The 24,375-nt window shown below is 37.3% G+C and overlaps 3 protein-coding genes across 3 annotated transcripts in view; 2 read left to right on the top strand and 1 right to left on the bottom strand.

Moving 5' to 3' along the window:
- Nucleotides 1-4,836, top strand: part of slit3 (slit homolog 3 (Drosophila)) — a 228,127-nt gene extending 223,291 nt beyond the window's left edge. The window contains 4 exon segments of the mRNA XM_034141508.1: nt 586-746; nt 1,336-1,493; nt 1,638-1,843; nt 1,942-4,836. Coding sequence (XP_033997399.1) covers nt 586-746; nt 1,336-1,493; nt 1,638-1,843; nt 1,942-2,195 — 779 coding nt within the window. The 3' untranslated portion in view covers nt 2,196-4,836.
- A 5,180-nt stretch (nt 4,837-10,016) lies between these two features.
- On the top strand, nt 10,017-19,657 carry LOC117491218. The gene is made up of 8 exons (XM_034141094.1): nt 10,017-10,060; nt 10,154-10,216; nt 16,974-17,170; nt 17,475-17,804; nt 17,972-18,331; nt 18,765-18,911; nt 19,002-19,045; nt 19,136-19,657. Exons 3-8 carry the CDS (start codon nt 17,128-17,130, stop codon nt 19,259-19,261), a joined length of 1,050 nt encoding a protein of 349 aa, XP_033996985.1. The 5' UTR covers nt 10,017-10,060; nt 10,154-10,216; nt 16,974-17,127; the 3' UTR covers nt 19,262-19,657.
- A 1,407-nt stretch (nt 19,658-21,064) lies between these two features.
- On the bottom strand, nt 21,065-23,792 carry LOC117491251. Its single transcript, XM_034141139.1, has 6 exons — nt 23,513-23,792; nt 23,046-23,375; nt 22,172-22,519; nt 21,636-21,764; nt 21,497-21,540; nt 21,065-21,410 (listed from the first exon to the last, which is right to left on the bottom strand). The coding sequence occupies exons 1-6, from the start codon at nt 23,553-23,555 to the stop codon at nt 21,285-21,287; spliced, it is 1,020 nt and encodes a 339-aa protein (XP_033997030.1). The 5' UTR covers nt 23,556-23,792; the 3' UTR covers nt 21,065-21,284.
- Between the last annotated feature and the right edge of the window lie 583 nt (nt 23,793-24,375).

Raw genomic sequence — 24,375 nt, 5'->3', positions numbered from 1 at the left:
GGTACGTACACTAACACTTACACACATGTAGACACATGTTTTGAACATATAGATTTGACTTCTGACTGCCCTTTACTGCTTTTTTGTGGTTGTGATCAGATGTTTGCCATGGTTCATACATATACATTCACCCACAACATGCAAATTCACTCATACATACAGAAACACACACACACACACACACACACACACACACACACACACACACACAGAAACACACTAAATCCCACCAAGGGATGTGGTGAGGAGATGTAGAACGGTTTTTGTTCAAGTTTTCCCTCAAAAAGAGATCAAGACAAGCCCCTGAGAACACTCAGCCTTTTCTCTCAAGTACTTAAAAGAAACATAATGGTGTATTGTACAATGCAATGAGAGCTACAGTATGTTTGACTATTCTTGCTGCAACGTTGCGATTGAATGGAAGAATCAACAAATAATGAAACCAGAGTATGAGTTCACTAATCAAGCAATCATGCTTTTAATTTGAATAATTTGTCTTTATTTCCACTTTTTCCTTGCCATTCTTTTTTCTTCAATCATAATCTTCCTTTTCTATAACCTGTCTTGTTCTCCTCTGCTTTCCAGGCGTACCCTCTCAGGTGGTGGCCTCAGGTTTACGACCCGGCCCTGAACGTTCCCCTCAGACTTTTAATGGTTGCATCCACAATGTCCGAATCAATGGGGAGCCTCAAGACCTGAGTTACCGAGGTTCAGGAGGAGCACGACCACAAGGGGTCGAGCCCAAGGTATAAACAAGGGGGAAAATCCTATCTTGCAACAAAAGGTTCAAGGTTCAAGGGTTCAAGGTTCTTTATTGTCAATCTGACATAGCTACAGAGTAATTATGTAGTTGAAAATCTTATGTCACAGGCTTCTCCAACAATGCAACATAATAACATAATAACAATAAGAGCAAGAGCAATACAAAAAGAAAAATAGTTATATTTTTCTTTTTGTATTGCTCTTGCATCATGTACCGGCATCATGTATTTAAAGTAGAATCTTTAAAGCAGTCTTTAGTGCCACAGTGAGAAATGCATTACTGAAAGAGAAAGCAGATATGTAGCAGAAATGTCAAATGACGAAATTAAAATACAAAATCTGTTATATTACTTTCTTTGGGAAGTTTACAATATTAACCTTTTTTATTCTAGATAAATGTCTTTCCATTGTGAAACAATATTAATAATGGATGACAGGTAGTCTGTGGTATTCACGCAATATCAAAATGTTTTTCAGCTAACTGCCCCTCAGCTTTCTTCTGTTATCAATGAAAGGCCTGTCCACTCACTTCCCCCCTGACAGTATTTTCTCCCTTTCTTCTTCTGTTAACAGAGTGAGGGCTTTCTCGCAGGGTGCCATTCCTGCAGTGTATGCGCCCAGGGTGCGTGCAGGGAGGGAGGAGAGACGGGGGTAACATGTGATTGTCCTCCAGGACGCAGCGGGGCCCTGTGTGATCAGACGACGGCACCAAGTGCCTGTCAGAACAGCAGGTGAGCCCAGGCCGCAGGAAATATGCATTGTTGTATGGGTCGGAAAAATCATATGGATTTACTGTATGCACTAATTTCTGCAAGTCTGATTCCCCCCCTCTAACCTGCCTTCCCTTTCCTTCCATTCCCTTCCTCTCACTCCAGATGTGTTCAGGGTCTGTGTGTGCCAAAGGGTCAGTCCTACAGCTGCCAGTGCAGTGAAGGCTACCAGGGTCAGTACTGTGATCGACGGCAGGAGCCTCCAGCCTGCAGAGGGCAGCGCTGCGGACACGGGGAGTGTCACGTGTCCGAGGGAGGACAACCCATCTGCCACTGTCAGCCGGGGTACACCGGGCCAAGCTGTGAGACAGGTAAAATGGAGAATGTTAGAAGAAGAGATGGAGGAAATTATGACAAAAGAAATACATAGTGTTTAATTTGTGAGTTTTATGTCTTTGTTAACATCTAGAGCTTACATGTCAAGGAGAGATGGTGAGGGAGCTGCTGAAACGCTACCACCCCTTGAAAACATGCACGTCCACCACTAAGATTCCCCGCATGGATTGTCCCCGATCCTGCCAGGCAGCAGCGCCCTCGGGTGTTTGCTGTGGCGTCACCAAGAGCAGAAGAAGGAAGGCGGTTTTCCGATGCACAGACGGCACCTCGTACTCCGAGGAGATGGAAACTGCTCTGGAGTGCGGCTGCTCCAAGTGCCCGTTGTAACACCACCATTTGTTCGTTTGATTGGTAACACCCACCGCTGCCATTTTGTGAATTCTACAAGTCAACGTGACTGTTGCTCTGAGATTTTTTCACGTTGATGAACTCCACCAATATGTGATATTTTTTTTTACACATTCAGTTTGACCGCCACCGAGAGAAACCACAAACGAAAACAAAAATGGGACATGTGTGCGTGTTTTTTGACAGAGAGAAAATATATTGTAAGATATAAGTGAGAAAAAACATAGAACTTATTTTTATTATGGATTTTTTTTTTCTAAAAGATGATGAAAGGACTGATAAGTTGTGTGTTTCTTTTAATACGTTGATTATATAATGTTTTACATAGTATGGAAAGTTATTTTGTACCTTGTAAGGAGAAAAAATACACAACAAAATAGATTAACATTCCTTAAAAGTATATGAATTTGTATGTATGTATAAATCTATATAAATATATACCCTAACCCGATTAATTCTATATTTTCAAAGTGTATTTGCATGATGTTAATGTGAGTGCTGATAGCTCTGGACACTGAGAGAGGAGGGCCGAGAGTGAAGAGCTCCCTTGATGTCACACCAAGAAGGTGTGTGTGAGGAAATCTGTCTGTTTCTCTCCCTTTTGGAGAGAAAGGGGTAAACTGTATGTGCCTAGCTAACCTGCTTCACTATATAATGGACATCATCCTCACATGCGAGGTCATTGAAAAACCATAAAAGACTCTTTCTGCAGAGATGATCTAACACATTGATCTAATGTTGTGTTATTCTTCAGTTTGCTGTTGCACACCAGACTTGGAGCCACGTGAGGTTTGACATGAAAATCTGAAAGATATTTTTCTCCTTTATAAAAAGTTCAACTTTATAAGTGAGAAATTTCCATTCAAATCAACATCAGGAAAACCCTACAGTAAATTCACCATCATGCTGAATCTATACATAGCTGCAGATACCAAGGAAATGTATGAGCAGTTATGAGGGCTCATAGCATAGTCAGAAATCGAATGATTTTTTAAACCAAAACAACTATTATTAAAGAGTAATTTGATGCTGTGCTGAAAATAATTGTTTCCCTGTCTCCTGTGGATGAATGTTTTGAGTGTGAATCACTGATGAGGGTAGTTTTTTGTGGTCATAAGTTTGCTCTGTGATATCACGGTGCACTGCCACACCCTGAGGTACGTTTCTACATCACTACAGTAAGGTGAGATATCAAACCAATGGAGCAAAAACAGGAAAAATGTAGATTTTCAGCTGGTTTATGTTACCCTTTGAATAACTGCCTTGCATGCGTTCTGACTGACAGGGAAGCAACTTTAATCAAGTCATTATGCCAAAGTCAAATACATTTGCCTTAACAGATAAGTATGTCAAAGATAATTGACAGAAATTGTTGATTTTCCGAACTTTTAGTGCCTTGGGAGTACTTATTTTGAACTTCAAAAATGTTCCTGCAATTTTGTCATTAACTGCTTCGGAATGTTCAATAGCTTTGGATGGATAAAGGTACGCGTCTCCATGATAAAACAGTCAAAATTCCATAGTGGCCTTTCTTACATTTCCAAATAAACGATGGTTAAATTAAATACATATCCATCTCTCTGATCGGGTTGTCTTTGAATGTCCTATGAAATGTAATTGGGTCCAAAGCAGGAGAAGCCTTAACCCTGCCACAGTCTTTTTGGTATAGCCTCATGTTTAATGTGAAGTTGCGGCATTACCAGGAACATTTTCTTTCCTCTTACAGAGTTAATGTGTGATGCATTCAGTATGTTATATGATAACAATGTAATTCTGATTGTTTGGTGTGCTTTAAGGTTTATACAGAAAAACACTTGTTTCCATAGAGCATGTTCTTCAAATATGTTTAAGTGTATCATTTGATTTTGTCAGATGGAGGTGAAAAAAGCAGCATGCTGTTATTGACCAAAAAACAGTGTGCTCCAGTCTGTATCAGCAAACCTTCACACTGTCACTACGCAGCTGAAAAAATCCTCCACATCAGTACGATTCTTAACTGCCTATAATGACTAACATGATTAAAAGTATAGCAAATACTATAATGTAACTACTACTGTATTGTTTACTTTATACATTGCTGCTTTGTTTACAACAGTTGCAAAGTGTTGTCACTCTTTTACAGTTTATTCACAGCTCTAATATTGTAGGTTTGAGACATATCAGTAATATCAATGTCTGTCAAGTTTCCATGACTACTGTTCCTTCTACCTGATCATTTTTCTCACTTCTTTATTTCTTAGATTTCCCTTCGCCTCCCCAATTTCTCCCATCTTTATTTCCCTGTGCCTTTTAGTTCAAGACGTCTCCAGCCATTAGCTTTTACCATCTCTTCCTCTTCCCCTTGTTCTCATTCTTTGCTCCAATTCTTGTTTTCACATACATTTATTTCTCAGTTTATTTTGTCCTTTGTCCCCTTGTGTGCTGATCCTAAAGGTTTAGTTTTTTGTTGTGAACAGAATCAAACATTTTAGTTACGAGTTATTGACAATGAAAATAACGGTAAAGTCAGTCATTTCCATTTACCAGATCTTAGGTTATAAAAAAACATGAATATGTGAGTGATGATAATTGATAATTATGTTGAATGTTCAAATTAAACTACCATTGAAACTATACTAATCTTCCATGTCTGAGTCTGAAAATCATGTTTTACTGCAAATCTCACACATCATTTAATTTATCACAGCAGGTTTGATCAAGGACCATATTAAATATTTGGGTAAAATATGTCCGACCTGTAATGCTGATCGTTTTCTCAGATTTGCATATCCATATTGTACTATCACTAACTCAGTACCATAAAAACAAACAAAGCAACACGTTTGAATCTTTGACCCTGTTTTATTACATTACTGTAATGCTGCTTTCAATAACAAACCACTTATTTCACTAACTTTAATTATATGTTTTTAATAATTGCATGGTGTGAGAGTAAATTCATTTACGTGTTGCTGTAATAGTTATTTCTTAAAGCAGTAATATAGTAGTAGTTGATAATCCAATCATTTCTTTGTCCCTTCAATTAAAGTTATGTTTCTTAAAATGATTGAAACAGCGCCCCCCTGGGTTGTAAGGGCCACAAGTGTCAGTCTGCGTGGTCAAACGTGGTATTGCAGCCAAACAGAAGCCCGCCAGGTGAAGTTAAACTTCCGGAGGACCAAACAATCAGATGCAGCCGCGTGTTACTGCACAGCTCTGTGAACGTACAGGCCTTAATGAAAGAAACTTTGAATTGAATTGTGAAGACAAAAAGTGCAACTTATCTAAATGACATGACACAACCGGGAGACTTAGCCTGTTTTACATTGTTGCTAACATATTATTTTAACCTTTTGCAATGGAGTTACGTCAACAACAAAAAGCACACAACAGTGAGACAGGCTAGTGGATACTTCATGACAGAAAGCAGAATGCTCTTCAACGGCGGATAACGTGAGTTTTTATATACACACATACTGCCCATTCACCCCTGATGGGACAGTATTTATCTTTGTTGTTTTAGTTGATAAAACTCTTTGCTGCGTTGTTGTTGTTGTTGTTGTTGTTGTTGATGCTACAGGAGTTCAGAGTTCACTTGCTGTGTGTGTGGTTATGATTAAGTGTTTAGGCCTGCCGCTGCATGTTTGAGATGATGTATTCCTTCCTGTTTTGGCAGTCTGCTGTAGTGCTTTCTTTTTCTTATGCATATTGATACAGAAAATGTGCACTGATAATGTTTGATGTGACCGAATAGCTATGCAAATTTGTGATGTCATATATTTATGATATTTGCATTGTTTATTTTTTATGTGAACATAAGTAGCCTATATCTAAAAGTTCACTACTTTACTAAAAAGAGTGAAAAATGTCTGTCCCAGTCTTTCAAAAGCCAAAGGGGATGACTTTAAATGTCTTATCAGTCCAACATGCAAGGATATTCAGTTAAATATGGTATAAAAACTGAAAAGAACATTCCCACATGTGGGAAAAGAAATTCTCCCATTTTGGCATGAACAATTAATTATCAAAACATGACATGATCCTTCCAAAAGGACACATTATTTATTTAAAATATCAGACATACAACATGTTTGTCATAAAAATAGAAAATTGTTTTGTGCAAAGTTCTCTGGTTTGAGTGTATCACACGTGCTAAAAACCCACAAGCATTTACCTCAACATTATTGTTCCTATGCTGCACATTTACATGATAAACACTACCTCCTGCACGCTGGTAGTGCTGGTGCTGGTGGACACTGCATAATGCTAATACACTGTACTGGCTAGAACACAGTTTATTATCATACAGTGTGGTGTCCCGGGCCGTTCAAGATCCCAGAGACACAGTCTGCAGACCGGTCTGCAAAGGTGTTCGGTTAAGTGGTCAAACTTCCCGCTGCCCCAGAACTGAAGGAGAAGGAGCAATTCTTCCAGCAGCTGGCCAAAGCCCCGTCTTTTGAGAGGTGTGTGGGTGACGGGTGTCATATATTTGTCAAGATGCCATTTGGACCCAGGACTACCTCAACAGTAAGCTCGTCCCATTCATCTGTGCCCAATTGTGTAGGGTTTTGTATAATTGTTCCCACTCACTTAGCTATTTGTTATTTAATAAACAGCATTAGTACATGTATTGTGTATTTTAATTTGTCTGGTTCTGATTGAAAGGTACAAACGCATCTTCGGGTATATAAGTTTCACTATTCAGCTGGCAGTTACACCTGGAGTAAAGGTTATGAAGACCAGCCAAATTACTAGTTGTATTATTTTTGTCTTCCCTAAATAACAAAGTGCAGCATGAATGTAAAGGGTGCCAGAAATCTGATTTTATTGGAATATTTTTTTGGACAAAAGATCGGCTTTGTATGGGCTTGTGACAAGTGCTTATTTAAAGGGGACCTATCATGCAAAATCCACTTTTGTACGTCTTTTATACATGAATATGTGTCCCCGGTGTTCCAGGGAACTCACCAAGTGTCAGAAAACACAACCCTCTCTATTTTCCTCCATACCCAAATCTCTAAAAAAGGGACTGCAACGGATCTGATAAAAACTGATCTATTGGGCCAACTCCACCAATCAGGAGGAGACCGCCACGTCCATTGCCGTTCGAAAGCGCTGGAGACGCTGCAGTACATATGCCAAGCCTGTAGGTGGTGCTGTTCTCACAGAATCAGCCCTTGCAAAAACAGAGCTAAAAAAGTGCAAATTGAGCGAAATGAGGCATGGCTAAAATGCATGATCTGTTTGGTATTTTGAAAAAAAAAAAGTATAAATATGCTTTATATAGGTATGGTCCTACACTATATTATTCAAATATAGCATGATAGGTCCACTTTAAGCTAAAACAAACATACAAAAAACATGAAATATCTTTCTAACCAAATGCATGATATTTGTAGTTAGAAATAATAATAAAATAAATAAATAACAAGTTTAATTTGCAGTCATTTACTTTGTTGTAAGGTTTGGGTTCATTTATTGTTTTCTATTAAAATACAAGTTGTACAAATTGTAAATCAAAGAATAAGTAACTTTTGATGGATAGAAATAATTCTTTTAATAAACATACTATTTGTATTGGAATAGTATGGCTCTGTACTCTCTTTTTTTTTGTACCTTCTCATTTCATGTGGGACGGTGGCTATCCTTGCATTGAACAGCCATCTTGACCTTCCATCAGGAGCCACTGCATGGGAAGGTGCAGAGCCGACAGCCAACAGCACTCTGCTGAAGCCCCTGCTAAATAAAGCGGCCTTTGGCATGATGGAAGTACAATGGAGGCGCCTGTTGTTGACGCCCTGAAGGTAGAACATGCTTTTTGGTCCTTTAGTTGTAACAGGTTAACTGAACAACATTTGTTTGATGTCTGTTTAACTTTAGCTTGTGTTTTAAATAACCTTTGTGTTTTAATGTCAAGTAAAAGGTGAACATACATTGACCTAACATGTTAAGCTTTAAAAAAACGGTATTTCTTCAAAAGCTCTTCAAAAAGTTTGAAAAACCTATTTGGGTTTTGTTGCATGCCCAGAGGCCTTTACTTCTAACAAGTTAAAACCCAGTACTTCTGCACAGTTACAGATGAAGATGCTACTAACATTTTTTTATAATAGAATAAGAATAGATTCCAGATATGGCTGCGTAGGGTTGTTTAAGACGATCTTAGAACAGATATTTGGTTATAGTTTCCACTGGGGACTTCCTCATTTATTTGTCAATCTACTAAACCAACTAGGTGCTACCAAAAGATGGAAGCTGTGTCAAGAGACATGAGTCTATTTTCTATCCTTTGTAGCAGAAGGTAGCACAAGTGTTGTGATGCTTTAATCAACTGAACGTGCAACGTTTTTTTATTATGGCATTGGCAGCAGAGATTTGTCACATTTTTCATGGGCGCAACCCACATACTCAGCTCTGCTGCTCATCCCACAGATGCATGTTCCTCACAAATGTGGCACCATTTGAAAGGTAAATAAACAGGTTTTCCAACGGTAAACATTAGGGCTGTGCGATTATGGCAAAAATCATAATCACGATTATTTGGGTCAATAATTGATATCACGATTATTAAATACGATTATTCATTGACTTTGAAAAAATCAATTTATTGAACTTTAAAACAAATAATAATTTGAACAGTATCTTTTTAACTGTTGATTACCCTGAACGTATAATTCAACTGAAAAACCAATACAAAAATAAATAAAATAAATGACACATTTAAATAAATAATATCAAAATAATAAATACCAATAAACAAGATCAACAAATATTTTGGAGCGCACTTCTACAAGCTACTAAACATATATAAATATGATAACTACAAATAAATGAGACCAAAATGAATTAGATCAAATATGTTGCAGTGCACTGTCACAACCAAGCAAAGCAAAATAATTGTTTTTTTCGATTATGTTGTTTTCGTAATTGTGGCAGGCCAAAATCGTAATTGCGATTAAAATACGATTAATTGCACAGCCCTAGTAAACATTTATTGACAAGAAGCATTGTTACTGCAAATAAATCATCTACCAAACACAGATTTCCTTACTTTTTGTGTTAAGTTTATATCAAATACAGCAAATATCTTAATTCACACAAAAGTACTTATGTCCCATATTTGTATGCATCATAATATGTTTTATAATTTAATATTGTGTCAATTCCTCATGTACGCATCACTGTTGAGAAGTGATGTGTGAGTGGGCTGGGAAACAAGCAAAACCACATGCAGCTCCACAGGACTTTGGAGGTGACTCGTGCAAAATGTTATTTAGTTCTAATCATGTTATTGTGAGTCATGTGGTTTATGACTATCAGCATCTCTAACTTGCAGGTCCAGCATGATGCATATGAATTATCTTAAGCATCGACTTCAAAGGGAAGAAAGACATCTGTCCTATACACCTGTCAGATGTTATCAAACCCTTATGTTTAATTTGAATGTAAAAGCACTTTTAACTGTGTAAACAATATTCTCTATTTTGTTTGTAACGAAACATACTTAATGGAAAAACAGAATACTTCACTTTTCATATTGTGTCATTGTTATTGATGACATTGTTCGAGGCACTACTGTGTGTGAATCATTTGCTTAAAAGACTTGAAATGTCAAAAATGATTCATATTTCAGAAGCATGTGTGCAGGTTTGAAAGAGTTAATCAAACTTCAGAGGACGTGTGGTGACTAATGCTATATTGCATAATGTTGTCAAACACTAAATACTTTGTTTACCTTTGGCCAACGTGATGATTTGGGAGTTTTCTCCCCAATGCGAAGTTGGGCCAAGAAATCAAAGTCCAAAACAACTCCTATAAATGATTCAGCAGTTTGCAGAGACTTCACTGTCACTGTGTTTGTGATTCAGGTAAATATGCCTTTTATGAAACATTAGTATACAATATGTTTATGACAAACTTGATGACCAAAAACTTGTTTTCATTTATTTCTACCTTTTCAGCTGCAAGGACTATACAAAAGGAAGGTGGAAAAAACAGTTACCATTCCACATTAAACTTAAAAGGTTTGTATTTTCTTATTACTCTCCCTTTTATAATGCAGCAGTCGGTAAGAGTTTAACAGTGATTTTTGTTTTGTTCCTCATGACTGTGTTGGATGTGATCTTACCCGATTTCTCTGCAGGTCTGTAACACTTAAACGATAAATACAAAAAAAGTATTTTTAGCAACACTCATTAAATATTTGGATTTCTTAAGACACCTTTAATCTCAACCAAAAATATGTCCAACAAATATTTTAATTCTGCAAAATAGGACAATATAAAAAGAAAAACAACCATAAAATGCATTTTAATATAATTAAACAAATCCATTGATGTCATCGTGTTGAGTACTTGAAACAAGTATAATTTGATAACAGTGGTGATGCTACAACACCACGTCTCATAACATGTAATTGCTTATGGGAAATATTAATTAGTGCAAATGCTGTTTACAGCATTCAACTATAGTTCTTCGAATCTTTATTCTTTCCACTTATTATTATTTCAGCCAATACTTTGGCTCTCCATAACTTCAGCATACTTTCAGCTACAGAAACCATTCAAATATCAAACTATTCAGCCTGTTCAGGAATCAATGGGAAACCTTCAACTTTTTAAAAATATCTTATACTTTTTGAAATATTCAGCTTTTTAAACTCTTTTTTTAACATGGAAGTTAATGGGACGACTCTTCAAATCCTCTTTAACTACACCTTACGCCAAATGCTTCTCCTTCCACATACTTTCAGCTAAATACTTCATTCCAACTTTAAAATGATCACAAGACCTTCAGCTATTCAATTCGATTTCAGATTTTCTTAGTTTGGAGCTTGGTAGAGAGGCCTTTTCAGATTGTAACATTTGTGTGGATTGAGCAGCTCGTTAAGTCTAGAGTGCTTTGATCTCAAAACAGAGTGGACGAGTGCTTGAAATTCTCCCAAAAAATTATTTTAACCTGTTAAGCTCTGAGCCTGTTTTTCAGGTCTCAGGCTCGAAAATGACATTCCCAGAACAAATGACCATATCTTCCCTTCTAAAAGGGTTAAATTAATAATATTTGTTCTCAAAGTAATGATAAACCTGTGAGTTGGATGTAGAAAAGTCAGAATCAATATAAATGTTTTTTATTTTAAAGAAAATTCAGATTTTACATAGTAAAAAACTGTAAATTATCGTGTCCGTCCAAAAATTATTTTTTACTTATAGTGAAAACTACCCTTGGATGATGGGTTAGTAGACTAAAAGCTTTAGGAATCCAAAGTACAACATATAATAAGTACCCTGTATCAAGATTGATGCAAAACAAGTGACATTTGACCTTTTTAGAGAGGTTTAGCCAAAATCACTCCACCTCTGAGGTGATTTGGGTGAAAATTAGTTTTTTTCCATATCTCTGGCCCCCCTTGGTCGATTTGGATGGTTGACACCTCTTTCTGACCGTTAGAGCCAATAGAATCGAAGGGGGAGTCACACACACGTTGTGAAGAGAAGAGGTGGGGGCTTCGCGCATGTAATTTAGCATCAGAGTGGACCTATCTCTAGCTCTGACATTTGGAAACGAAAAAGCAGTTTTATTGCTTATGGATTATCAGAAATCATTTCAAAGAGGACACAGACACATTGGATTAACCTATGGATTAACTGCAGCATCGTTTTTTTATCGTTTTAATGCCATTGAAGACCAGTTTTGACCAAGGTAAGCCATGTTAGCGTTTCTAGCTACCTAGCTCCACATGTTCTGATGTACGCTTTCGTTTATCTCAATCTCAATCTTTATTTATTTATATAGCACATTTAAAACAACCTTCAGTTGACCAAAGTGCTGTACAGGCAATACATATTAAATAACACAATGGGAGTACAATAATAAAACAATAATTAAAAACATGATAAAAAGCACAATAACTAGAAAAATATTTAAAAAAAACACATACAAATGTAAAAATGTAATGTTCAACTAATATTAAAAGCCAGTGCAAAGAGGTGAGTTTTTAGCTGAGATTTAAAACGTTCAATAGACTCAGCAGTCCGGATATGTACTGGGAGGCTGTTCCACAGTCTGGGAGCTGCAACACTGAAAGCCCTGTCACCTCGGGTTTTTTTCCTGCACCGAGGAACCACCAACATATTTTGCTGAGCTGATCGCAATGCTCTAGCTGGAGCATGGCGGTGCAACAACTCAGACAAGTAATGTGGTGCCAGTCCATGCAATGATTTAAAAACAACAAGTAAGTACTTGAACTGGATCCTGTAACTGACAGGAAGCCAATGAAGGTCTGCCAAAACAGGTGTGATGTGGTCATAACGTCTCTTCCCAGTAAGAAGGCGTGCAGCCGCATTTTGGACCAGCTGCAGGCGACGGATCAAACACTTATCAACACCAATATACAGGGAGTTACAATAGTCGAAACGAGACGTTATAAATAGGTGGATTAGCTGTTCAAATTCCTTACTAGGAAGATAGGCCTTTACCTTCCCCAGAAGCCGCAGCTGGAAGAAGCTTGTCTTGACAACTGAGCTTATTTGTTTGTCGAATTTAAAACAGTTGTCAAAGATGACTCCAAGATTTCTGACAGAGGGATGGCTGTAGGAGGCTAAGGGGCCGAGTACACTATTAAAGCCATCCAGGAGTTCAGACTGTCCAAATATTATAATCTCTGTCTTGTTTTCGTTGAGAGTCAAGAAGTTGATTTCCATCCATGATTTTATGTCTTTCAGACAGCTAAGCAAGGCAATCCTAGATTCATTATTTGCTTTTATAGGCAGGTATACCTGCAGATCATCTGCAAAGCAATGGTAAGAAATGTTATGGTTTTTAAAAATTGACCCCAGAGGTAGTAAATACAGACTGAACAAAATGGGGCCTAGGATAGAACCTTGAGGGACCCCATATGATAGTGGGGCTGCAGCTGAAGAATACTGGCCAAGATGCACAGAAAAGGTCCTTTCTGACAGATAGGATTGAAACCATTTTAGGACATTACCTTTAATTCCAACACACAGTTCAAGGCGTGATAAAAGAATTTGGTGGTCAATGGTGTCAAAAGCAGCAGACAAATCTAAAAGCACAAGCACATCAGAATTCCCAGAATCAGCAGTTAAAAGAAGATCATTCAAAACTCTTAGGAGAGCAGTTTCTGTACTGTGGCGTGATTTAAAACCAGACTGAAACTTTTCTGATATACAGTTTAAAACAAGGTGCGACTGCAGTTGCGCTAACACCACTTTCTCTAGGACTTTAGACAGGAAGGGCAGCTTAGAAATAGGTCTAAAGTTGGAGAGAACAGAATGATCAAGGTTCTGTTTTTTGATAAGAGGCTGCACTAAAGCGTGTTTAAAAAAGGTTGGAACGCAGCCTGAGGTGAGAGAGATATTTATCAAAGTTAAAATATATGACCCAATTGTAGTAAAAACGTCTTTCAGTAGTCTCGGAGGAATACTGTCTAAGGGGTATTGTGAAGGTTTCAATTTTTTAACCACATCAGATAACTCGGGCAGTGAAACCAGGTCAAATTGCTCGAAGACAGCTGAGCACACAGGAGACACTGCTGGGTCTAAGGTGAGAGGAGGAGGTGAAGATCTGATGGCCAAGACTTTATCATTAAAAAATGAAAGGAGCATCTCCTCTCTGCTCGTCTACATGCGCGTCTCAGGGCGCGGGTAGATTCAGTCATCCACGGTTCAGTCACAGGTTTAGGGCGTCTGGCCGTGAATGGAGCGATCAGGTCCAGAATATCCGTGCAAGTAGAATTAAAAAGGCTGAGAATCTCCTCAGCACTGGCGTCACAAGAGTCAATTAATGTGGAAAGCACAGAGTCATTAAAGGCAACGGAAAACTGTGACGCTGTCAGAGGATTCAGCGCACGTAGGCGGTGCTCCGGAACGCACGAGTCAACTTGAGAGCAAGGCAGCATCATAGTAAATAACACAGGCAAATGGTCCGAAATACCAGCGTCGCAAATGTTTATCACTGAGTGTTGAGGTTTTTTACACAGATTCTGTGTCTCCAGGAGATGCTAATCGATGGGTTGGCTGTGCATCTAGGATAAGTAACAAGGGAGTTATGAGTGAGTTTAGGTGCCGTTTTAGGTTACATTTTTTCGCTCGTGGCTAATTCAGAGGCTGAGTGCTAGCATTGTGGGTTTTTTTTGGATTTTTTTTTTTAAAAGATCAGTTAGCTGAGTTTCTTCCCGTTACATGGATATAAAACATTCATAGTTTATTAAATATTAAGATTCCTTAGACGTTGTTTCCTGCAAATGACGCGTTTATCCGCCCGGTACCGGGGGGGGCGGTGCGTAACAGGTTAAGGGGCTGGTACACATGTGTTGTGTTGCGGTGTACTGTAGGCAGAGGCGGTTCTAGACCAATTTGACTGGGGGGGGCAGGCTGGGGCACAATAAATGCAGGACGAAAAAGACAAAGACAGTATGAAGTAATTGCGCATAAGAAAACAATGCAATACAGTAATTGGTATTTGTTTCAGTACACATATTTATTTCAGATACTTATAGTTACAGTTTTTACGCTCTAATGGGTCCGACTAGAATGACAAATAACGTTAGTTCCGCCTATTCCGTCAGCCAATATATCGTTTAATCATAAACCACCTCCCCTAGAACCGCCCCTGATCTGTAGCAACATTTGTTTTTCAAAGTGTGGTCTTATTGTAGTCGAGCTTAAAGCCAAAGTATCATTATACAACAGAGGTCGTGTTTTATTTGGCCAACAGTTCAGTGTCTACCTTCTGATTAGCGTTAGCATCCATTTCCACAAGTCTCCCGCTCTTCTCTGCACAGTAAGGTGACCAAACGCAGCATAACAAACACAGACTGATGAGTCGGCTATGCCTAGGTACATATTGATCAGATTGCACAAACAGTGAATACGCTGTCACATTCACACACACACTTTTTTATTTTCAACTAAATCATAGCCTTTTGGTTATATAATCGCACAGGCTCCTATTGCAACTGTGATGCCTAGGCTATTAGATTAATATGCAGGCCTAAATAACTGTAATGCTGACTGAAAAGGCTAGACTCTTTACCAAAGACATTTAATGAGTATTAATACAATTGTGTAAAAATGGACATTGTGCAGTATACTTGATCCTCTGTGTAAGTGCATATGTCCGTCTGTATATCTTTGCCCTTTTTCCTGTAGCCCATACTTTGGACTGTGAAACAGCCAATTGCATCATTAGTTTGTTGTCTGATCATACTGTGATTACAGCAATGTTCATTTCACTGGGTTCAAGGCTTTACCGGAGTAAACTTGAACTGTGATCAGCAAACATTTAAATAAACCTTCTGCCTTTGCCCCAAACGGCCCAAAACGTAACAGGTTTGATAACGATACAGCCCGTATAAGTCTGAATAGGTCGGCCTCCTCAGTGAAACCATACAGTATGCAACTTGCTCAAATGTTGGAGCAAAGCAGTCTTATACACCTGTACCAGAAGATGGCAGCAGAGTGAAGAGAGACAGAGATATACTGATATCCAAGTTGAGTCAGCATTGGAAATACAAGTGGTACATACAGAGCTATATTGGGAACGTTAGAAACACAAAATTAGAAAATGAAGCAAAATAAGTTGCTTTAATCAGAAGTAAGTCTTTAACATGAAGATAATCACATCTGGCCCTGTAGGAATTAAACTGCAGATTTGTAGGTTTGCCATGAGAGTTTATTATTTTACATTTTGTCCAAAGTAAGGGAAAAATAATAACACGTGTTTGGATCCTCTTTGCTTTTGGCCTAACACAGTTACTACTTTATGTGGGGACCAGTTCTTACTCCAAACAACACATTACAATTGACAATGTTTCAAACACCATTTATACAATTTCAGCTTGGACTTTGACTTTGTTTGACCTTCAGCTCACAACACAAAAATACAACTACAGTATGCCTCATGATGCATACAAAACGAATTATACCTCATACCTCATTACCTTTATTAGTCCCCTCCGTTGGACTAATAAAGGTATTCTGATTCTGATCTGGGTTTCACAATGTGTTCCCAGCAGTACGTTCTACCTGGATGAGCGACAGAGTTTCAGTTTTCTTTCTTTTTAATTGAAACTCATAAATAACGTCGACAGCCTTGTTGCTTTACTCTGTATAAAAGCTTTAGGGCCATCAGAAATCTCATTGTCACATTTTAGTGGGACATTGTGTTAACTGCTTTCACCCGGTAAGGAAAAAAAGCAACAGTCTGAATTACCGGTTATCTTAATTTTTATCAAAGTGGATGATGAAAATGCCCTAACATTGTAAAGGTCCTAGGATAATTCTCATTGGATGTGGGACACTTTTGACACAAAAGCTAAACCAGTTGATGTAATTTGTCTAGTCTTACAAATCCATGGTAACACTTTATAGGCTTGAGTGTTGGTATTCCCCCCTCTTCTCAGAAATAAAAAACTGGTTTAAAACTTTTTTTATTTTCCATCGCTTGTGACCTTACTCAAACACGCAGCCATTTCCTTAATGAAAGTGATTTAAGAAGCAACCACTCTCTGTATTGAGAGCAGCTTTTATCCCCCATCACAATGTGGTTACAAGAGGCCTTTTTTCAACCACTATCTGAAGGATTGTCATGATATTTTGTACACACTTTTATGCTCCTCCAGAATTACTCTTAATGACTTTGGTGATCTACTGAAGGTGTGTCCTTGTAACACATTATAGAAACCAATGTTAGGGCTAAAAAAGAAAATGCAATGGAGGAAGATTATGTAGCTGATTCAGCATTTTTCTTCCATTCAAACAGACCACAAAACCTCAAAGTGTTGCAAAACAACATTGTGACAGGATATGTATTTGTTGGGCCCTCCCTACTGTGGCAGTCTGACCCATCCCCACCATCACATATCCTCACCTTTACTGCAAAACCAACGAAGATCCCAACAAGAGACAACATCAAGATGATCCTTTTATGGATTACACTGCTTCTTCTCCATCAAGGATGTAAGTGCTATCTATCTCTTCCAGATAATGTACTATTTCAGCGTTAGTGAGGGGAAATAAATAATATATTTGTTACATTTGTTTATTAGTAAGGGAATCATAGCAACCTTTTTCTTAAAGGTTGGTATATAGTTACAGAACCTCAAACACACTTTATATTTCTGGCTGTATTTACAGAAATAAATGTGTGTATAAAATTGCAAGTAATATTGTTTGTTCAATCTTCTTTCCTGTATACTTCCATTGCACTTGTAGATTATGATTGTTATAATAATTATATACTCTCTATTGTCTTTTAATACAGATGGACTGATTCCAGTGACCATAGTTCAACTTGGTGAATCTGCAACCTTCACATGCGTTTACCCCAATTGGGAGCATAGCAATACACGAGTCAAGTGGTACAAACAGAGTGTTGGTGATTCTCTTAAATTAATTACTACATTGTTGAAAGGCACTGAAATTCCTGCATTGGAAAAAGGGTTTCCTCACTACCGTTTCAATGTAAAACATCTAGTTAACATGAGCTCTCTGACCATTTTGAAGACAATCCAAGAAGACAAGGCAATGTATCACTGCGCAGTCACTACCTGGAGCAAGGATGAATGGACGAGCACATATTTGTCTTTAAAAGGTAATACCTATCTCTGTATATATGTTAGTAAAGTGAAGATAAAACTGATGCTTTTGGTTTCATAATAATTGACAATTTCAACATCTGACATTTTCATTTTTACCTTCCATTACTGAAATGACATGATAAAAACAACTTTTTTATATTTCCACCGTCGTGTTCTTTAGGAAACACTCTGAGGGCGACAAACTTTACTGTTGTTCAGTGGCCGACACTATCCGATCCAGTTCATCCAGGAGACTCCGCCACTCTCCAGTGCTCGGTCCTCTCTGACTCTGAGAACAAGAAATGTCCAGGGGAGCACAGTGTACACTGGTTTGGAGTCAGATCAGATAAGTCTTACCCTAACATCATCTACACTGATGGAAATGAACAAAATGAGTGTCAGAAGACATCGGACACTAAGAAGAGTTGTGTTTATCACCTCTCAAAGAACTTCAGCTCCTCTGATGCTGGGATTTACTACTGTGCTGTGGCCACATGTGGAGAGATATTATTCGGAGACGGAACAAAACTGAACATTGAAGGTAAAAGTATTGCTGTTTATTTTAACCCGTTTTCTTCCTTTTATCGTTAATTGATGTGCTTTTTAAGTTTGGGATTTGTTTGTATTTAACTTTAAGTTATACAGTTAATTTTCTATTAGATCCTTTAAACTGTCTTTATGGATGGCGAGCCAATCTAAATGAAGTATTCCAGATGTCTTGGGCATTATTTTATCTGGCCTTAGACATCATTGATGTACATCACATGTTTGTAATAAGCAACCCAAGTGGTTTAAGTCAGTGTGGTTTAAGTGTTTGATAGGGACATTTGCATTGATAAGAGGTTACATTCAAAGTAAAATCAAATCCATATTGATTGTGAAGAAATATTTGAAGTAAAGTCAAATATTCTTGGGTGAAAGTACTTTTTTTTTACTCGGACTAAATGTTATTGTGTTTTCCTTTCATGTTTCAGGAACCGGCTCACGGTCTTTTGGTGATTTACAGACTGACGATGTATTTCTGCTTCTGCCGTCTGTGGTCTCGGCCATTAGTGTGATTGTTATAGCCATCCTTATTCACACCATCAAGAAAAACAAGTGTGATTATTGCCATGACAAGGGTAAGTATAGTCCCTCTCTATATCTCTTATTAGCTGATGCTAACTAGGGCATCCTTATCTATTTCTAAATTCCTTTTGTTCATATTGTAGCTGCGGTGTCCCTGCAAGAAAATGTTGCAAAAAGAAATGTAAAGGTAAGATCACTATTTCAAAAAAACGTATCGTGCATCTTGATCAGTTTTGACCAAGTTCGTTCTTGCATAATCTGTATTACATTTCCTCAGAGAAATGAAGACCCATGGATTTATTCTACTGTCGTCTTTACCGTCATGGAAACCAGCATTGGTGTAACTAGGGAGGGAAGAGCAGCAAAGAGAGAGAGGATCTACGCTGCTGACAAAGCTTTTTGAACGGATTAGCTTGTTAGAAGTGGACTCCGCTAGGGCTGACACATATTTGTTTTGCTCACAGATCGGACAGCAAGTGGATACTGAGATTTATCCTGAATTTGACAATTGTATTGCATTTAATCGTTTATTTGGCAGGGACAATCACAGTAATGAACACTTAAAACATTCAAATGTGTCAAGCGTAACAGTGCCAGATTTAGCTTTGAGCTAATTTCCATCCACAGTCCCTCATAAAATAAGCAGACTGCAGCTTGCTTGTTTGAGTTTTAAAGCTAAAAGCTGTTATACCATGTGTGATTTAGCTTGCATTGAGCCTATGATGTTTATCTGGAATATTCTTTTGTTCATATGCTTACATGTAAAAATACTTGATTAAAATAAAAGGGCATTTTGTTCCATTTGTGTTTGTTGGATTTCAAATGTTGTGAAATAGTGATACAAACAGATATTAGCGAAGGCCTGTTGTGCATCTAGGCCGCAGGTACACTGCTTCTTCACCATCATGCACCCCTTGGTTTTTATCAAAGTTCTTTTTTAAAAAACCTACTCAAACATGAACATTTCCCACATACAAATTCCACCAAATGTGGTAAGAAATACTAAATATGATTTGAATGCAAGTGTGTCAATTGTCTTTCCAGAGAAGACTAATTGTTTTCTTCATTGACAGTGAAAGGCAGAATAATTCTTCTAGTTCAAAGGAAGCATGACACGAAATGTTACTGCAGTCATAATTAAATTATTGCTCTGTGAAATCATTACGCAGGAAGCCTCTTTAGGTTTGACAACTTTAACTTTGGGTGTTTGTTGTGAGAATGATTCATAATTTATGCAAGCCATGTTGGTGCATGAAACACAGGTGGTCTCCTGTATGAACACCAAACACCAGGGGGCACTGAAAGGTGAAAAGCCGTAGATTTGGATTTATTTCTAAGAGTAAGGATTAAACGTTAGCTAGAGGAAACTAATAAAATAACAGCAAATATTATTATTTTATATATAGCAGTATTTATTCTGCTTATTCACTTATATGTGCACAATATAACCACATTTCCATACACTAATATCTTTAATGCAGATGATATAGTTCATGCACAGTTCCACCCCCAAAGGAGGATAGGCAGCAGCTTTTCTTTTAGTTCCGTTTTATATATCTAAGAAATCATAGCCAGCTTTTTTTGTCAAGGAATCACATCAGCAAACACAGGTATTGTTAAATGAATACTAACTAAAACAGTATTCAACACAGCCCTATTTTACACTGCTGTCATACTGTGAACTACAACACATTAACAAACAACCTGCCTAGCTGGTATTAAACATGATCAAATATTTACTTTTCTTCTCTGCTTCTTAGTCGCGGCATATAGAGGACACTGGCTGTTTTCTCACATCTATGTCTGAAAGAAAAGCTGCCTGGAGCATTTTTAAACATGAGGTTCAGCTTTCCTCTTGCTATTGTGTTGGTTATTTTAGTTCCTCTTTTAACTTTGTTGTCTTTATGAGATATGTTCAAAGTGATATTTAGAACAGTGTTTAATGATTTAATGGAGATATATATGAACCCGGCCTCACAAGAAAAAAATACCCTTTTCCTCTGATTTGCCACTCAAGCTGCTGGGTCCCATTTATGAAGGGGACACATTTTTATTATTTGCAGCCACATACAACAATAGAACAAAAAGCATTTTTTTTTTAATTCAATCGACAGGTTATACATGTAAGCATTAAAAGAAGATAAAAAGTAATCAATATATACTTGATATGCAAAACACAAGCTAATTACAACATGCTATAACACTTGCGCTTCAATTACATTAATACAATACTCTATGTCAAATATCAGCTAATATCTCCTTACGGTGCTCTAGCTGTCCGCTCTATGTGTGTGCTGAGAAATAATCTGGTATACTGCCCTGGGCTAGCCGTACAACGCTGGTCCAACAAATCACCAACTGGCACTCATGCATGTGCACAGGACAGGGAAAGGAATCTCTGACTCCACTTTTAAAAAGCTAACATTTCAAAATGCCTTGGCGGCAGCGTAGATCCTCTCTCTCTTTGATGCTTTTTTGTCTCTCGTTCCACCAATGCTGGTTTTCATCACGGTGTAGATCACAGTAGAATAAATCCATTGGTCATCATTTCTCTACGAAAATATATAGCAATATGTAATATGTGAAAAACTGAAATAGATGAATTGTCCATTTTATGTGTACAGTATGTTGATCTTACCTTTGCATTCATTTTTGCAACATAGTCTTGCAGGGACACAGCATCTTCAAAAGGAAAAAAAATTAGAAATAGATAAGCATGCACTTGTTTATAAAATAACTGATATTATCATCATGTTATATAAGGTACATTTAATTACCATTATTATGGTCACATTCACACTTGCTTTTCTTGATGGCGTGAATAAGGACGGATATAACAATCAGACTTATAGCCGAGATCCCACACAGCAGATATATGTTGTAAGTCTGTAAATTACAGAGGGAATCTGAAGAAAACACGAGAGGAATTTACTTTACAATACCACAAATATTTCCTTACAATCATTCTGGATTTTATTTGACTTTTTATTTCCTAATAAAATGACACTTACTTGGGTTTCTTATGACTATCTTATGATGTACAGCAAAACATAAATACTGTAACCCTTAGAGAATTGTATTTCCTTTCCTGCCTATTAGTAGGATATGAAGATGCCGAAATATAATGTAAAATATTGCCCAGAACATCTTGAATAGTTATATTTAATGATAGGTGGGACCATAAAGGTGGAAACTTCTGGAGAATATATTGTATATCAAACAATTTTGAATATAAATATTTTTCAAACTTAAAAGCACCTAACCCAGCAGTAAAAGTGAGAGAAAAGGTTAAAACATATAGCAATACTTTTACCTTCAGTTTTCAGTTTTGTTACATCTCCAAATAATATCTCTCCACATGAGGCCACAGCACAGTAGTAAGTCCCGGCATCAGCGGAGTTGAAGTTCTTTGAGAAGCAACTCTTCTGAGTGTCCGGTAACTTCTCACATTCATCTTGTCTTCTTCCATCAGTGTAGATGAAGCTAGGACGAGATTTATCTGAGCCAGCTCTGAACCAGAACACACTGATGTCTCCTTGACATGTTTTATTCTCAGATTTAGAGAGGACTGAACACTGAAGGGTCATCGAGTTTCCTGCAGGAGCTGGATCAGATAATGTCGGCCACTGAACAGAATAGTTTGAAGTCCTCTGAGTGTTTCCTGAAAAATACAAAACAGTTTTAAAAAATGTATCCCATTTCATCTGACATTTGTGAAAGTATTAACATGAATCTGCTGATATTTAGCACATGTGGAGCTGCTTTATTAGTACAGATTCCCTATACAGATTAAATGAAATTAGATATTTAAATATCGATTAGAGCTTCAATAAAGATAAAGCAGAGCATAGAACGTAACTACCAAGTTTTAACCATATATTTAAAGATATAGTGCATGGCAGAATTGGCAACACTTTTAGTGTTGAGTGGTTAATACTGTAATTTTCTCAAATATATACAACATAGCTGTTGGTAAATAAATCAACATCCAAAGTAAATACAAATATCTGAAAACAAATAGAATAATTTAATCTTAATTGTATGTCTAACTGAATTTATATTTTAATTAGTGTTAAAATGGAACAGATAATTAAAATGATACTTTACTTAAACATTACCAAAGTGCAGTTTTGGATCCGACCTGAAGCATTTACAAAACTATTTATAATAAACTAGATCACATTTACCTTTTAGTAACAAATATGTCCCACTCCATACAGGATTTCCAAAACGCGCTCTGATTAAGCAGTGATACATTCCTTCATCTTCTGGGTTTGTCCTCCGAATCGTCAGGTTGCTTAAATTGTTATTGCGTTTTAGCTCCAATCTTGAGTCAGAAAACTCTGGTGCAAACTCAGGTTTTGTAAATTCGACCAGTGTCACAATTAATGTCAGAGTCTCTCCAGCATTTTGCTTGAACCAGTAGAGCTGTTTAAAGCTATACTCAATATTAGGCAGAGCACACGTGAAGGTCGCAGATTCACCAAGAGGAACTGTAGTCACTGGAACCAGCGTATCTGAAATAAATGACAGAATACAAACCGTGAAACATTAAATAACAATTAGTGTACAATATTTATCATGCACAAACAAAGTTTAGTTACATTATGTATCTAGTGTGCATGGACATTCTTAACAGGATACTTGCACTTACAGCCTTGGTGAAGAACAAGCAGTGTTACCCATAAAAGCAGCATCTTGATATTGTATTTTGTGAGAGAACTCTTTGGTATTTGAGTGGTTTTAAAGTAGAAGTCACATGGTCACGAGTATGTATGTCAAACTGTCAAATGCATCTGATTGGTTTTCACGGAATAAAGGTTCAAAGTTGCCCTTCCTGTAACGCTGGTCCCTCCCTAGTCTTTTTGAAGCATTATTCTTCTCAATTCACCAAAGGCATTTGAGCACTTTCAATAAAGATTAGAGGTAGCATATTGCCTATGCAGTTATACTTGAATATATTGTAAACTTTTGCTGACGGTATTGGACAACACATTAAATGATAATAAATACAATTGAGGAAATTACAAGATACCATAATACAGTTTTAAACTGTCTAGACCAGTCTGACAACCTTTTCTAAAAATCTGCTCCAATTCACATCACTTAGACTTAGAGCACTATTGGATTGGCAGCCTCTCCACATTAATGATATTGCCTACATGTTCATCTGCAATATTTTAAGATTGCGCATACATATAGTATTTTTACATTCACTAAGCAAGTAGAAAAACATTAACAAATCCTTGCAACTGTCCCTTCACTGCATATAATTTTGAATCCTATGGTTAGTTCTGAGTAGACACCCTTGATGGCCAAAGGGTGGAGAAATGACCCTGTCTGTCAGTGAAGCTGCTTTATTTTGCTCTGCTTGTGAATGAAAAACAACCTCAGGATTTACAAAGAGGTTTTCTGATGCTATATATTTAAGAAATGATTGTGTAGGAAGTTGTGTTTGACAAAAACAGAGCAGTTTACTCACATGAACAATGAATGTTGGCGCTCCTTGTCGGCATA

This window comes from Trematomus bernacchii, unplaced genomic scaffold (assembly GCF_902827165.1).
Source record: "Trematomus bernacchii unplaced genomic scaffold, fTreBer1.1, whole genome shotgun sequence".
Taxonomy (NCBI): Eukaryota; Metazoa; Chordata; class Actinopteri; order Perciformes; family Nototheniidae; genus Trematomus; species Trematomus bernacchii.
Note: the sequence above shows the minus strand (reverse complement) of the source record. Positions and strands in the feature narration are given on the sequence as shown.